The sequence below is a fragment of the Pseudomyrmex gracilis genome, unplaced genomic scaffold (assembly GCF_002006095.1).
Source record: "Pseudomyrmex gracilis isolate BER0280 unplaced genomic scaffold, ASM200609v1 scaffold_76, whole genome shotgun sequence".
NCBI lineage: Eukaryota > Metazoa > Arthropoda > Insecta > Hymenoptera > Formicidae > Pseudomyrmex > Pseudomyrmex gracilis.
The window spans coordinates 209,078-225,611 of NW_018020660.1; the positions used below are offsets into that span (position 1 = coordinate 209,078).

The 16,534-nt window shown below is 37.9% G+C and overlaps 3 protein-coding genes across 19 annotated transcripts in view; 2 read left to right on the forward strand and 1 right to left on the reverse strand.

Moving 5' to 3' along the window:
• The window catches only part of LOC109854969 (elongation of very long chain fatty acids protein 1-like), a 3,507-nt gene extending 2,113 nt beyond the window's left edge, over positions 1 to 1,394 (forward strand). The window contains exons 3-4 of one of the 3 annotated variants that reach the window (XM_020428665.1): positions 132 to 434; positions 1,207 to 1,394. In XM_020428665.1, the coding sequence (XP_020284254.1) occupies positions 132 to 434; positions 1,207 to 1,374 (471 nt within the window). In that variant the 3' untranslated portion in view covers positions 1,375 to 1,394. Of the gene's footprint in view, positions 1 to 131; positions 435 to 1,206 lie in introns of those variants that run through there. The other 2 variants (XM_020428666.1, XM_020428667.1) reach the window with 2 other exon arrangements.
• LOC109854966 (disks large 1 tumor suppressor protein) overlaps positions 1 to 16,534 on the forward strand; it is a 425,866-nt gene that overhangs the window by 107,716 nt on the left and 301,616 nt on the right. The window lies entirely within an intron of this gene.
• Positions 3,603 to 5,983, reverse strand: LOC109854968 (elongation of very long chain fatty acids protein 4-like). The gene is made up of 4 exons (XM_020428664.1): positions 5,804 to 5,983; positions 5,033 to 5,304; positions 4,400 to 4,705; positions 3,603 to 4,007 (listed from the first exon to the last, which is right to left on the reverse strand). The coding sequence occupies exons 1-4, from the start codon at positions 5,847 to 5,849 to the stop codon at positions 3,840 to 3,842; spliced, it is 792 nt and encodes a 263-aa protein (XP_020284253.1). The 5' UTR covers positions 5,850 to 5,983; the 3' UTR covers positions 3,603 to 3,839.

A 16,534-nucleotide genomic window follows, 5' to 3' on the forward strand; every position in this document is an offset into this window, starting at 1 on the left:
CTAAGAAAAAATATGTTAAATTTATTTAAGGGACATAAATATAAGCTAATTATTATTGGAGTATTATGTCTCTTAAAAAAGGAATAACATTTATACATAATATTTACATATATAACAAATTTGCATTTCAGATGTTTAATATTATGTGGTGGGTGTTATTACTAAAAATGTTCGATTATATTGAAACATGTGTATTTGTATTGAGAAAGAAACAAAATCAAGTTACATTTTTGCACGTGTATCATCATATATCTGTTGTGTTTTTTGCATGGTATTATTTGAAATATATTCTAGACGAAAGAGCGACACTGATACCTTTGGTTAATTGTTCTATACACGTAATCATGTACATATATTATTTTATTGCTGGATGGAGCCAAGAACTTCAACAAGTAGTATCTCCTTTCAAACCTTATATAACTAGACTACAAATGGCAAGTTATTATATATATAGAAATTCCTCAAAACAGTTTTTTGTTTTTGGTGAGTTTGAACGGTATATTATATATTATTATATATTATTGAAAACATGTGACAAGACCTAATGATTGATACAATGTATAGTGAATGAAAATAAATCAGTATATCTAGAGGATTGGATATAACGTGATAATGCCAGCCACTTCGAACAATTCAGAACGCGAGAGAAACTATAAAAAGAGTTGAACAATTTCTTTGCCTCTAAACATCATTTCTTTTACAGTAGTATTTATAAACTTATCGCTCGCTAGAAGAGATAAGTTATAAACTGCGATGAAAAGTATTTTAGTGAATAAATCCTTTTATCAACATCTTTGCGTATATTTGAAGGTGACGCTTAAAAAACGAAAAACTTTTTTGGGGATCTAATATATATGTATTACACACACACACACACACACACACACACACACACACACACACACACACACACACCTATAGTTATATATATATATATATATATTTTTTTTTATTTATGTATTTTTACACGTATATTTTTATATATATTACATTTTATAATTAAACTTTAAGCACACACATGAATAATAATATTTACTGTTTACGTTTATTTAACTATTGCTTAAGTTTTATTTTAATTGTTTATATTTATGAAAAGTATATATTAAAATTTAGGTTGATAATTTACCTTTTATAAGTAATGCATATATAATGTTGTATAAGGAATATATGTAATTATTTTATATACTTTTTTTTGCAAACTTACAGGTACAGTTTATTGGATTGATATTATATGTACTGCAATCAGCACTTCCACATTGTATAGTGTCAGAAAAAATAACGCACATTATACCTATATTTTCTGCGAATTTATTAGTATATCTATGTTTGTTTTATAATTTTTATAGAAACACTTATAACAAGAAAAAACCTTAAAAAAAAAAAGAAATTGATATCAAGATGTCATTTTGTTCATTTTTATTGAGATATGTGAAAAAAATGGTGTGATGCATAATAATAATATATTAAGTGTTATATACATATAGTATAGAATAAAAGATCTAAATTTTATTATATGGTTACATTTTGTATTTCTTAGACTCTAGACGATATATTTAATAGAACAGATTGTAAATCATTTATGCACATTTTGTAATTGTTTTCACACATAAAACTAATTTTTATACTTTTAAAGTGAAACTATCAAATACAGTAAACAATATTTTCAAAAATATAGTTTAGTTGAGTTTAAAAAAAATGTATTAATTTTATTTCCCGATTCATATTCCTAAATAAAGTAGTTAGTAAAGGGAAATGTATGTTATACTGTATATACACAAAATGTTAAGTTATATTTAGTTTTATTTATTGTTTTGTAATAATTTTGTTTATTAAAATCTTTATTCATTCAAAAACAAATGTCACAATAAAATTCTTTAAATGTTCTTTGAAGAATAGCAAAGTTTATAAAACCATTTGTGAAATATTTTCTACATCAAATCTATATATCTCTATATTTATCTGGGTAGAACAGCCTGGTACATATTTGTTGTAATGTAAACAAAAAACATCTTCGAATGTTAAATGTATAGTTATGTTATATACTATATTTGATATAAATGCTTTGCCAATTGATATTAATAAAAAAGTTTTACTTGCCAAATTATTGCTTGAGTTTTAATGATAAATCAGACACAAACTTTTGCACTTACCTACACAAATAAAATGAATAAATTTGCCTTTTTTATTATATTGTTTTACATTGCTAGGATTGCCTTTGTGGACTTCCTTTTATGAGTTTTATTCTAAGGATTTAATCATGGAAGTTTTTTATTCTTAAGTGGTGCTTTATTTATTATTAAATTTTAAGAATTTTATCATTGTTTGATTGTAAGATATACTGTACGTAACGAATTGTATTCGTAGTATTAACAAAGTGGTATTGTATACCGAATATTTCGTGAGCATAAATCTAAAATGTCGCTCTCCGATTCACCAAGTTTGACGTTAACTGTCAAGCATGTGCAACCGACGTACGTCATGTTCGTCGGAAGACAGTTCACTGATACTGTCTAGAACTATTTAACGCAGATTACGAATTGATATCAGAGACAACGTGTATTCATGAAACAATAATATTTTTCAAATTATTATTCATTAAGAAGTTATAAATATACAAGGTTTTTAAAAGTCGAGATAAGTGTTAATGCGAAAAAAACAAGAAACGAAAAGAAATATACCAAGAAAATTGAAAAGATTCGATTGCCGCCGAATTAGGAGATTTTCTCTTCTCCTCTGGATGCTCTTCTTTCTCTCTTCTATATGATTCGATTGCATATAAATCTATCTTTAATTCTTTAAAATTCTTTTTGTGTTTCTTCTGTATAAACTTAATTATTTACCAGTTAATATTATAGATATTGTTTATTTCTGTTTTTAATTGTTATTTATATTATTATTGTTTTCTGTATACAAAGAATTCATACAAAGAATATAAATATTGCAATATTACAAAAAAAACAATTAAAATTTTTTCATATTTTTTGTGATTTTTTTCTGTAAAAAAATTAATAAAAAAATTATTTACTGAAAGAATGCAGATAAAAAAATAAAAAAAATAAATAGAGAAAACAAAAGAAATAGAAAGTGAAATTGAACAGAAAGACAACAAATAAATTGTACATTTATGAATATTTACACAGGAACGTTCATAACAGACAAAAATTAAATCTGTAATTAACTGCGATGTTTTAAACAAAATTATTGAAGTGAGTTTAAATGATATTTTTGAGTCCCCCCTAGTGCTTCATAACAGTTATTATTCTGCTTTGCAAAGGCAAAATTCTGTAATAGATCAATTGAGTTGCTCGTGCGACTTGTTTTAATTTTATATCTAGATCAATGGCGCGACCTTGCTAACAGCTGATCGCAACAGCTAGACCGATCGCGAATATCATTCGCGCTCGCGCGATTAACAACAATAAGTCACTTACTCGCAATATACTTAGCAAAAAATTTCATGGGAATGAAAAAGCTCGAAACGTTTTGCGTTATCATTTAATTTTTGCGTATTTATGTAATTTTTTTTAAATATATGTAATTTCTTGTTTTGTTTGATATTGATCTTTTTATTTTTATTCTTATCAATAAAAATAGATTCAAGCTGAGCTGAAATTTGTTAAAGTTGTTTTATTTCAATTAGTCTATACATTCCGGAGACAACTTTCCTGCTTTGTCTCATTTGTTAAAGCGAGAACTCGCACATCTCTTTACTTTTTTCTTTACATTAACATACATGGTGTCTATAATCAATTCATAAATTATTAAAAATAGCTTTTTGTTTAAAAGTACAATAGCTTACACATTTATGTAAAAACATAACATTTTTTGGATTGTTTATTTTACTTGATCTTCTTGTGTTTGTTGTACGCTTTTTGATAGAAATTATAAAACAGTGAGAAATTTATTATTAAGTTTGTGATAAAAATTACAGCGACCCAGTGCGGCGCCATTTTACATCCGGGGAAGAAGTTTTGTGTAGAGTACACTATCAGTGCGACAAATTGTATCTGCAAATAAAACGCGATTAGCACTGCAATAAAATATTTATATCTTCAATATTGCGTAAGTATTTTACGAGCTATTTACAAAACTGCGAATACTGCCAAGTAAGACTATTGAGCTATAGAATCCACACTTTTCTGTAAGAAGTTGCATCGTAACGCGACGAAAAATGCAAATCTTAAAAATTTCAATTTGCATTTGAGCTGGAAAGCTCCTAAATAGCTTAGTAATGTTCGATTTGCGCGATAAATCACGAAATAGTGCAAAATGTTAAAATTTTAGAATAGTTACTCAAATAATAATTACATTTATATACATAGCAAAGAAAACAATGTGAATGAAAATGAAAGAAATGAACCTATCGCGAACAATGTAAAATAATGCCAATTACACTTACCATTTGCATTTTAGTTATCCATGGTTTCAAAGGTAAAATAAGTTTTTGTACGTTTGGTCCGCGCGCTGCTAGGTAATAATAAGTATACATAATTACGTGTATACTGCTGTTAGCTATAGCGAAGAGCATACTCGGAACGAACGACATGTATCTTAAGCCTAACCATGAAAATAACAATGTGGACACGTGATGATACAAATGCAATCCGGTCACTTGCTTGTTTTTCTTTCGCAACACGAACATGCCCGTTTCAACGTAGTCCAGTATTTTCAACAGAAAATACCAATACATGCTCCTCCTAGTTATCTGCGTCAATCGATTCGAACGTCAGTAATTCGCTTTGTCATTCTATTCGAAACACATAATTGATGACCAGATTTTCCGTCGCTAATTTCGGAACACTACTGCTAAGCAAAAAATAAAAAACCGCAGAACACGAAGAGCAGCTCAAAGAGCTTGGAGACAAAGAGCTATTACATTTCTACGCGTAGTTTAGTATTGCACGTATAAAAGTATAAAACGTTTGTATAAAACATTGAGAAGATTAAAAATCGGAATCTATTTCAATAAAACCGGTACGGATTGGTCACCAAAAATAATTGTATAATCTAATGTTATATTGTAATTGATTACCCTTAGTAGAGTGTAATCGTAGGAAAATTCCTGTTTCGGACACAATAGCTTCGTGTTTGTGAACAGACCAGCAACGATAGAATCGTACACCACATATAAGTTGGCCAATATTTGAATGATATTGTACAGTTGCATAAATGTCTTGAGCGAATATGGCGGTTTGTCCTTCATGAATCGTGGTCCGCAGCGAAGCACGAAATATAGATAAGAAAATATTACTAATGGCACGTAATAGGAAGAGGCAATTAATGGTAAATCGACTACCCGTGGATCTGAAAATTTCATTATATTAAAAATTCTATCTTTTAGCGTGTGTTAAATAAGAAAATAAAATATTACTTTGCCATTATTAATAAAAAGCAATCGGATCATTGAAAAGACATGATGCGGATTGATTAGTATTTAAATATCTTCGGATGTAATCGAGTTGACGCGGTGCTATCCAAAATAGCAGGGCTCACTGAATGGATTAAACTTTACACTCCGCACAATTACGATTTGTTAAGTTGCACAATATTCACATATCGCTAATAATTCTATTAATTCTATTAATTATTCGCACAATATCGTCAATTTTGCGTAACGCTAATATTCATGCTCCGCACATTTTATACATTATGTGTCATCTATTGTTTTACCATTTTTTAGCCTTTACTTGAGAAAGTTTGCAAATCAAAAATTAGACGGAACAACTCTTATTTATATCCATTAAATAAAGTCTTTTTTGCATTGTCGTTGAGATTTGTGACATTACTTTGATAGAACGCTCACCCATGTTTTCTGTCCAGTGATATTGAAAATCTTGTAAGAGGTTCATGATGAAGAGAAACTGGCAATCTTGCAGATAGTCGATTTGATTAAGAATTTATGTTATTTGCTTGAATCACGATATCGGCGCAGCTACTGATGGAAACTATTGTACTAAAGCTAACTATCAAAGCTCAGTAATAATCGTCAGATTACAATGTGCTCAGGTTTTATGTGTGTGCATTCAAACTTTGCATTTTACACTTTGTACTTGCCAGTGGTTTTCAAACTGTTTTGATTCGCGGTTTGTTATCGCATAAAAATTTTTCTGGAGCACTTTGTATCACAAAATCATATAACATTACGGTATGTTTTAATTATATTTAGTAAATACTTATTACTAATTAAATTATATTTAGTTTGTCATATTTAGTTTTATATTTAATTTTTATATTTAGTTTTTTTTTATTTTAAATTAAAAACAATTTTGCAATCCTCGAGCAATTTACTAAATTATATATGGTAAATAATCACTAAAATTACGATTTAATAAATCATTATTAATTTGCCGCGGATACGATGATTATTGTTTCGTTTTTAATTTACTATCGTTACCTTTCTTGCTACACAGCCATCTCTCGCAATATACTAATTTAACAGTAAAAATTATCAAAGACTGTGTAGTTATAATGCTCATTTTTTAAGGAAAACAAAGTAAGATCAGGCCTGTATGAGCATACACACGGTTGGAAGTGTGTGTAATTCTAATATTAATGTGTATTAATTACGTTCTTGTTACAACAAATGTTTTGACCATTGGTTTTGGTTCTTTTCAATGTAAAAGTTAACAAAGTAAATGATACAGCGTTTTTTCCTAGATCAAATCAAATTGGGTAATTATGTTTGTCCTAAGCGGTGGCAGATAGATACAATATTCGATCGCGCGCAACAGAATCGCATAGGTGCGTGACGCGGCGTTTGACATTGAACGTTTGACGTTAAACTCCAATGCAAATGATGATACAAGCCGCGTGATGTGAATTCGAGTAGCTATTGTGGCGCTTTATCATTGTGACTTTTCGTACAGCTGCGGTAATAGTTTCATTTCGGCGGACATAGGTGTGCACGTGCACTTCGAGGTCTAACGTCGTCTCTTTGTTCTGTTTAATTGACAAATAAACGCGTGAAATAATCGTCAATCTATCGTGGAATTGCTTGTGTTAGTTTCATAGAGCGTGTATTCTTGCTGGATTCGAAACAGCACGAGCGCTGTTGAATGTCACGGAAAGTTACGCTAATTATGTTAACAATAAATAGTATGTACATAGCGATAGGTATAACGTTTTCTTCTTCTCCCTCCTCTCTCTCTCTCTCTCTTTCTCGCTCTCCCGGACTCTACCGACGACATCGTTACATGCAAGCTTTGTAATAATCCGCTTGGCGAAAGCTCAAAGTCTACACTCGCTGCGCATATGCGCTTTGCCGGTGCAGCCGCTTGTATTTTGTTACTTTATACGCATATAAGTGGGAGACAACAAACGACAAGTTGCGTCCGCTGTTATTTCGTATTGCGATTCCACTTTATCTGTATTGTCCGCCACTTGCCATCTCCGTTTATCCTCTTTTGAACGTCGCCATCGGCGAAACGCCGGACCCGAAATTAGCTTTCGAAATTTTTGTATTTTTTTTTTTTTTTTTACGCGTTTCACACGGAAATTCTATCTCGACGCAAAAGTTATGTTCAAGATGCTTGTTAGTGATATGTTACTTCGTTTCTTCAAGTCAAGGAAAAAAACCTCTTTCTAGTTCGCGTATTTCTTGCATATTTTCGGATTAAGTAGCAGGACGAAAGCGAAAACTTTCCGTCACCCCAAGGAGCAATTCCATGCTGCGACAGAAAAGTAGAAAAGTCGGCGATGTTGCCAGAAGGACATATTAGCATAGCTAATCGAGCTTCTCTGTGATCGACCGCGAAAGAAAGACGAAGAGTTCGCGGAACTCTTCAATATAATGCAATAGATTCGTGTGCGCACCATCGAATACATCCGTATAAAACGCGACAATTCATTTGGTCATCCGCATGTACGGAAACCTTTTCGGACCCGTTTTCGAGCGTAATTTACATCGTGACGGTGTCGTCGTCATGTATCGACGAGTGGGAGGGCTTTGAGGGGAGGCTGCCGCCTCATCCCCTCGATAAACCCGTTTACATCCTCGAGATTGGACGCGTCGGACTCCTCCTCGTGGTCGTTTTTCGTCCGTGTACGTAACGACGTGTTGCTTTTTTTAAGGCGAGCCGACCTTCTCTTCTTCGTTTTTTTACGAATCGCCAGGTAGGAAACCGGGTCATCCGCTAGATTGAACTCAAACCAGCTTCAACGCGAACATCCATATTCTTCGCCCAACCTGAAGCGTCGTTTGCACCGCGTACATATATATATACGTGATGTTGGACGGCGCGCGGAGCGATGACCGGGAGCGCCGAATGAGTTTTTCTTCCGCCGGAGTTTAATCGAACGTCAATGTCTTCCACGAAGTTTCGAGCGCAAAGTTAAGTGTCACGCACACTGACCCTCGAGATAAGAGGTCTTCCTAAGAGCAGTGAGCTCGAAATTAACCGGAAGTAGTGAAGCAAACACGATTTTTTCTCATTATTTCTTTACTTCGTATACGTTCAACTGTGTAGATAAACGCAATCACTGTCTGTGAGCGTTTTCTCTCTCGATTGTAGCTATAGGTATATTTTCAGAATTAATGTCGCCGAAGGGGCGTGTTAAACGGTCGATCGTGACTCGTGACGCGGCTCCATTTTCGGTGCAAACGCGCAATTTCGTCGATGCGTCGTCGCCGCAATCAAGTTTCCCTCCGCGATACAATTTACCGGCGCGCGACATTAACAGCGCGTCGCGGCGGCACCTGCGCGGAAACGGCGTCGCGGGAACGACAGAGAAACACGGAAGAAAAGGCGGAATTCCGGCGCGGGCCGGATCCTGGCGATAATTTGTCGCGGGATTACGCGTCGTCATCATCCGACGACGCGTGAAAATAATAGCGCGCGTTTGATGTGAAATAAATTCGAACGCATTTGTTTTGTTTTCTTTCCTCCGAGAAAACGCGTCTTTCGAATCGCGGTTACATCGAGCGCGCGGTTAAAAATTCTCGAATAATTTCTTACTTTGAATAATTATCAATTAACAGATTGGCCCTCGCGACTCCGCTTGATAGACCAATTAATAAAACATACGCAATCTCGTGGGAAGGGCTCTTTCGGGATTAAGATCTAAATTATAACTCAGGGCCGGAGGACGGACAGGTAAAGTCATGGAAAGTGGTAGAAAAGCCCGTAGGCTCTCTCGGCGAAAGGAGGAGCGAGACTGCATCGGACGGGGACCTGCATATAGAACGACCGAAACAGTGGCCTCGAATCCTCCGCGCGCGCGGAAGAGACGAAGGAGGGTCGCGGCGTTTGCGCCGGCGGTCGTTGAGGAAAGGGTGCGTTGAGAGGGTGGCTAGCTCCCGAATGGTGGGGATGGATTGTGTAGGTGGTGGTGCGCGCGACTAGTAGGGGTGGACAGGGAAAGGCGTGGAATTGGCGGAGGCAGTCAGTGGCTCGCCGCGCGCCACAACGACGGCCGGACACGGCGTTGACTTTTTCTACTTACCAAACGTGTCGTCCGCTCGATGCGAGACTCTTCCACTTGTTCCGCCGTCAGTGTTTTTATCGCCGCGCACGACCGTTCTTTTTTTCTTTCTCTCTCTCTCTCTCTTTGTAAAAGGGAAGATTTTACCGTGCCAATTTGTTGGTTCCTGCGTTTTCTTCTTTTTGTATACGCGTTTCGTCACTGGAGTGTCTCTCTCTTATTTTAAACTGTGCTCCTTGTGTTGTGTGCACGATTCCTAAAATCCGTTCTACACCGATTGAGGATTTTCCAGCGAAACCAAATCGGACGAATCTAATCGGAAGTTGTGGGGGAAGGGAGGTCTAACTATGTGTAAGATCGGACGACAGTGATGCTTGATCGAACACAGAATCTTCAGCGAGCACCTCTTTCGGTCTTGATAAAGCCCGTCTCGTTCGATCTTCTCTTTTGTGGAGGCCGAGCGGCGATTTTCGCTCCTTCGAGTGTGTTCAAAAGGTGCTCTGATCAGTTGCGCTTCGCGATCAGTGAAGAAGATTTTGTCCCGTGTGTGAATTCTGTGCTAGTGCGATAAACGGTCACGTAAGACGATCGACGCAGTCTACTTTTTTGCCCAAACTTTTGTGTTGCTTTTGAGAGCGAGATACACTCGTTTCGGTGAAATCAAAGTTCGAAACGCTATTGAAGACTGATACGGACTTAATTTGCAATTAATCTCGCGCAACGGAAGTTTGCAGGCAAATAAATATCTTGCGAGTAGAAACATTTTTGCAAGTGCAAAAAGTTCTTTGACAAGTTTTTCTCCGAATCACAGAACTCGGTCTCGTCGAGATTCAACGAAATTAACAACAGTGATGATGATAGTGCGGGGATAAGGAGTGTGCGGTGTTTTCCTGGGAGGAAGTTTTACTTCGTCACGGGATAAGAAGCGAAAGAGCGCTGGTTTTCACGCAGATAAGTGGCGCACGCGACACGCGTGGAACGAGAAAGAAAGGTAAAACATAAAATGAGAACGAAGCCAACTTGGAGGAGAATTTTTCTTTCGCCGTGACGATTTATTCCCGAGTGCTTTCTGTATGCGCAAAAGTAACATCGGGTTACTGAAAGCTGCTGGCAATTGCTCTGAAACGAGAAACCGGGTATCGCGTGACGGTAATTGAAACGTGTGCCGGAACGCTGTAATTATGCAAGTATGCGATAACGATCGCCGGGGAAACGCCGGTCGCCGCTTTTTTCCAATCGCGGAATTTTTCAACCACGATATGATTCTACACACATGTACATCTTACACACATATTGGAGAAACAAATAAAGAAAGTGATGTATTTTAAAAGTGTAACAATAAAAAACTAATAATAAAATAAAAAATATTTTTTAGAAATTAGTGAAATAAAACAAAGTAAATTACTTTTGAGATCACGCGTAATCTTGTGAATTAAAAATTTTAACAATCGTTAAAATTTTTAACACATTAAGGGCAATTTAACTTCAAGAATTTTCAACGCGTAAATTATATCAAAGAAAATATAACTACGAGAAATGAATTGAAGAGATAATGAATATTTGCAGTTATATATTTCTCTATTTATTCTCTTTAACTTTGAACCGAGACGTTCTCGGTTTAATTACGAAGATCTCTAAAAAAATAAAATTGTTTTTTTTTTAAACTAAGAAAAAAGTAGTTTCTTTGTTTTTTTTTGTTTTTAATTATTCTTTACTACAACCTCGCATTATTTCAACACATTTATGAGAACTGGTGAACGACTAGCGGTGCGAAGCACATTCGGGGACTCCCCCATTCATGCAAAGCACATCCTGAGTTTTCCCCGATCGCATTAAATTCAATCGCCTTATCTTAACTGTTTAATAATCGGACTACGAGGCACGGGGCTTCGCGTAACGAACGGCCGCGGTAATGCGCGCGTAATAATAACACAATTTCGAGCGAACAAAACGCGCGCGCGGTAGCGTACACTCCGCGAGAATTATTATCCTCGGGTTGCCGCTTTACGTGCGCTGCCGTTCCATTTACGCCACCGCGCGCGTATCGAGAAGATGTTACTTCCGGATATAAAACTGTTGCGCGACGAGCGTACCAGTGGAATTACGTACGATTTGCGCCGACGTTTTCTCTCTCGGAGCGAGGGACAACTCGCGTCGAAAGTTAACCGAGTTCAACGCGGAACAACGTAACTAGAAAACAGACGGAGCGTGAGTGAGAAAGCGGTTGTCTTTTGTTTTCGTGACTCGTACGTGGATGTCGCGCCATTGTTCCGGCAACGGAAGAGAAAGGCCGTCGGTGAAGCTCAAAGTATTTTCATGGGACGACATCGGGAATGCGCGCGTAAAAGTCGACGCCTCGCTCTCTGGAATATTTATTTTCTTGCCTCCGAATGTGTACGTTTTCTTCCGTCGTTTCTCTTGCGCTTCTTCTTTATGGCGCGAAGTTGTCCCCCGTAAAGTTTGCCGCAATTACAGAATAAACCGACGAAAAGTGTTTATCCTTACCCATTAAGTTAATGATACCGGGGAAGGAAATAGTTTTCAAGTTTATTATTTATAAATAAATTTTATTTCATATATTACGACACAGACCTGAGTCATTCTGAAGTGTCTATATGAATGTAAACTGAATGTAAACTTTCGAAAATGTCGTTGCGTTTCGGAACAAAGAATTTCTAAAGACGTGTCGAGTTACGTTTTTGTTGACAAAAAAATGTCCAACAACGAGCGGACGAAAATAAAGATGAATGAAGCTTTGCTGTGACGAGGCTAAAACAGCGGACAAAAGAGACAAATGTCCCAATAATCCCGGCTTTTCTCGATCGCAATAAAGCGCAGGAAAATCGTTCGGCATTTATGAAAAACGCCATCGTCGGTATTCTTTGGACACAAAAAAGGATGATGAAGGATGGAAGGGGGGGGGGAGAAAGACGACAATTTCTCTTACTTGTCGTCATTTTCTCCAGCCAGACATTATCCAGGAGTCTCGTCACGCGTGCGATCGAACGAACAAAATGCATTCGATGGACACGATTGGCCAGTATAACGACTTTTATGACCAACTCTCGGAAGAACGGTCGGCCAAATAAATTGCCGACACACGTGATAAAAAAAACGTCTGGCGCGCGAGGTGATCGTGCGGGGGAGACGGAGGAATGAAAACAAAAAAAAAAAAAGAGCAGACGGTATCGCAGGGGTTGTGAAAGAAAGGAGAAAGGGAAGAGGAAGAGAGACAGAGATATCACACAGTTGGGGGTGAGTTTGGTAAAGTTGACGGGCAATATTACGAGGTGGGTGTGAAAAACGAGCGGGACATAAAAAAAAATGTCACCCTCGATCCGTTTTGTCCGCCTCCGCGATCGACGTCGGCAGGTCGGCCACTTGATAAAAGTGAGGGCGAGAGATGGAAAAAAGAAGTCCCCTTATGTTCGCCGCTCTAATTACGCAGCTGACAGATCGAAGTGATACGGTTGACAACGGGAAAATGTTAAGGGCGAAATGTGGATAACGACATCGGTAACATGATGTCAATGCGCGGTGGGATTTTGCAAGAGTTATTGGACGCTACGCACATTCGCAGCTGATTTGTTACAACGTTGACAAACACGCCGCAGCTCGCTGATGAGCTAGTGTTTAAAACGATATTACATACATTTGGTTCATTATGTTCCTCCGCATATCATTGGCCAAAAGCGCGAAGAATTTCCGGTGCCGCGGACACACACGTGTGTAAATTAAACTAATTGCGCGAACGTTAACACAACCTTGTTGCATTATGGCGACGAGTGATTCTGCCCGACTGTGTATCTACGTGTAATCGAATATTGCCTTCGTGATGTTCGTTGCTCTAATTCGGCGCAATTCTCCAATTATTATATATAATTCATATATTATATATAAATTATATATATGTTCTCGTATAAATAAATATATTTCCGTGCATGCAAACAATTAATGGTCAATCGGTAGATTAACATTTCGTTAATCATTGCATTACACGATCGTATTTAAAAAAATGTACGTACATGTGTGTGTGTTTTCTGGTACGATATATTTAACAATTATCTTCGCACGCGAAATTGATGCGTAACCGTTAGAAAATATCGCGATATTCCTTTAGCGTGTCGTAATTTATTTATGAAAACGATGTCAAAGAAACCTGTAATGAACTCGCGATTAATTCGCCAATTAGAGACGCAACAATAATTCACGTCGCTGCGGGTAGGCTGAAAATTCGATACATACAGTGCAGAAGGAGACATTAACGAGAATATTCATTGAATTCTGCATAATCATCGAGCGAGATTAGAGATATTAGCGGAAAATGTCGTTGGTCTAACAAGCCGTTAGACCTCGCGTCCCCTCGCGAATCCGACGAATTCGAGTCTCGTTATCCACGCTTCAATATCTCGCGGTTGGCTAACACAAATACGTACGAACGTGCGGCTGCGTCGGCACGGCCTGGAACTAATTCCGTGTTCGTCGGTTCGCCACAAGCGCGCAATCTGGAGAAACCGATGTATTCGATGGCGGACATGCAAATCGTTGATCGGTCGATGATTCCCGCACGAAAATCGGCAAACCGCGCGCGAGTTCAATAGCTTTCCGGTGCCGAATATTCTCCGCCGATGTTGTTTGCACACGAACGCGCCCTCCTTCTTCTCCTTCATCCTCAATCACTCGCTATCTCTCTTTCTCGGCACAAGAGCATCGTTAAGTGGTTCGAATGCAGCAGCTCGTGAAGCGCAATAAATTACGAGAAAAAGACTACGCCTCGCGCTCGTTTCGCAATTTGCCAGCATATCTCTTCTTTCTTTTCTTTTTCTTGACACAGATTCTCTTTCGAATGCGTATGTAAATTAAATCGAGAAAAATATACGTGCGATCGCTGTGCGCGCGCAGAAAAAAAAAGATTTGATAAACTAGCATAAGAAATTAGTTGCTACGTGACGAGCAAGAAAATTTTGCTATTTTCGTTTTGTTCTTTTGTTGACGAAACAAAACAGACTTCAGCAGAGTCAACAAATTTTTCTTGCTGGGCGTGTAATAGCAAAACTTGTTCTCCGTGCGTCAAGAGAATCCAAAGCTCCGAGTAGATTTCTGGTTCTTACGCTTAATGACATATTGTAAAACGATGTCGACCTCTTGGTGAACCTTTTCTTATCTGATCGCTCGCTCGCGGTTTCCTTGCCGCAATACCAAGCCGCGTATATAATGCAATAATCTCTACGAGATGTACGGAACGAGATCTGCGTTGTCGGGAATACACCGGAGATTGAATCGCGCCCGGAATAGAAACTCTCCACCTCCCCCTGTATATTCGCGACGAGTTTATCCAACAAACAACCAATCAGAAGGATCCCCTCCGCGGACCGGTTTAAAAAGTTAATCCGTCAAAAGCAATTCCGTTTCTCTGTCACATCGCGCTATCGTCGAGCGTGCCGTACGCGGACTTCCCGATCGATTCCGCGGAGAGTGCACGCCGCAGAAATATTTATCGACGAACCGGACGGAAAATGCGTTATTTAAATGACGCTTTTCCTAAACGGATTGACTGGACGGCAACGGTAGACGCGTAAACAACACTGAATATTGTATTTCACGAATTGAATTCGCCGCGAAACCTAAAACCAAAAAGATCCAGAATAAAAATCGCGATCTAATTGATGAAAACGAAAGAAATCAGTGTTTTTGCAAACTACTCACAGAAAAAAAGACCTGGCCGGACCAGATGAATTGTTAGCAACTAATGTTGTTGCTGCTCTAGTTTTTTTTCTATGCTCAGATGAAATAATTTATTAAAATACTAAGTAAAAAAATTAATGCTAAAGTAGTCTTTACAAATGATCCCATAGATAATGAGATTCATCCTAAGTCTCTTAATGAAAGCGCGGGAGTAAGGAGCCGCCTCATAATCGACTTTGTCGTCGGGGATTTCAGCCAGGGCCGAACGAGAGGCAAAAGAGAAAGACGCATGGATAAATTTGTAAAGTTAATCCGACAAATTTCACGAGCAACGAGGCCGGGATTTGCAAATTTGAACCGCCCAGGGTCTCACGAAAGCCGTAATTATTCCTGCTGGAGCGTCAAGACTGATTACAATAGCCCCGCGGTGGCTCTAACTCGACTGGATCTCCTTGAAGAGAATGCCACTCTGGGAAACTGACGCTAATTTTGTAACGTTTCTCTCTGTTAAGTCGTTTCGTTCGTGTGCCGCGCGTTGCGTTGTCCCGTTATTTCACACAACGTGTGAAAAAGCACAGAATTGTTACGCGCCAAGTAACAAAGATCTAGTTTTCTGTGACACGCATATTTATATTTTCTTTCTCTCTCTCTCTGCTAACATTGTTGACCCAGTATACTTCTCGGAATTATTTAAATCGAATTCGAGCGACATTTCTCCGACGGAACGATCCCTTTCACGTTGTAAATTTCTGGTGCATAATGTATGTGCTCGTGCCAACGGAATATTCAACGTTACGAGGAAGGGATCGGAACTTTCGTCATATCCTCTCCCACGGAAAAATCCTGGCGGAGAAGATGAGAGATGGGTAGACGAAGGGGAGAGGGAAAGAATACCGGGAGGACCCGGGGAATAACGAGAAGTGAGGAAAGACGGAATGGAGATGAAAGAGCCGAATGAAAAAGAGTGTCTCGTGCACTCTGGAGACAAGCGGGGAGGGGAGGTAAAAGAAGGGTAAAAGAAAAATGTCTCCGGCATGCGGCAGTGGCGAACCCTGGGTCCTCTAAATTCCGTGAGTTTCCGCGAAATTGCTCCGAGTGCAAGGCATTTCGTGTGCTTGTTCGTCATTTTTGCTTCTGCCGAGTAGAAGACCGGGTTTAATTAAATGTTTACTCTGTACAAACGCTAAATTGTCACCGCGCGAATTAAGCTGAAAGCAGCAATCTGTGGATACTAAAGTAATGTAATTCAGGATTTTTTGATATTATATTAATGATAAATAATAAATTACTTGGAAGGTTAAAAAGAATATTAATACATTCGCGACCGGTAACATAGCCCTACGTCATTTCAAAATCTATCCGACGCATCACTTAAAATACTTTCTTTCGGAAGATCCGGGTTCTATTTCTGGCCAAGTCTTTCGCAGAA

Bases quoted from the DNA above. Each gene is read 5' to 3' on its own strand.
- LOC109854968 (XM_020428664.1), bottom strand. From the start codon at position 5,849: ATGAACCTCTTACAAGATTTTCAATATCACTGGACAGAAAACATGG. The intron at 4,706-5,032 runs GTAATCAATTAC...CGATTGACGCAG, and splicing joins ACGATTACACTCTACTAAGG to ATAACTAGGAGGAGCATGTA. The intron at 4,008-4,399 runs GTAAGTGTAATT...TTTTATTTGCAG, and splicing joins GGATAACTAAAATGCAAATG to ATACAATTTGTCGCACTGAT.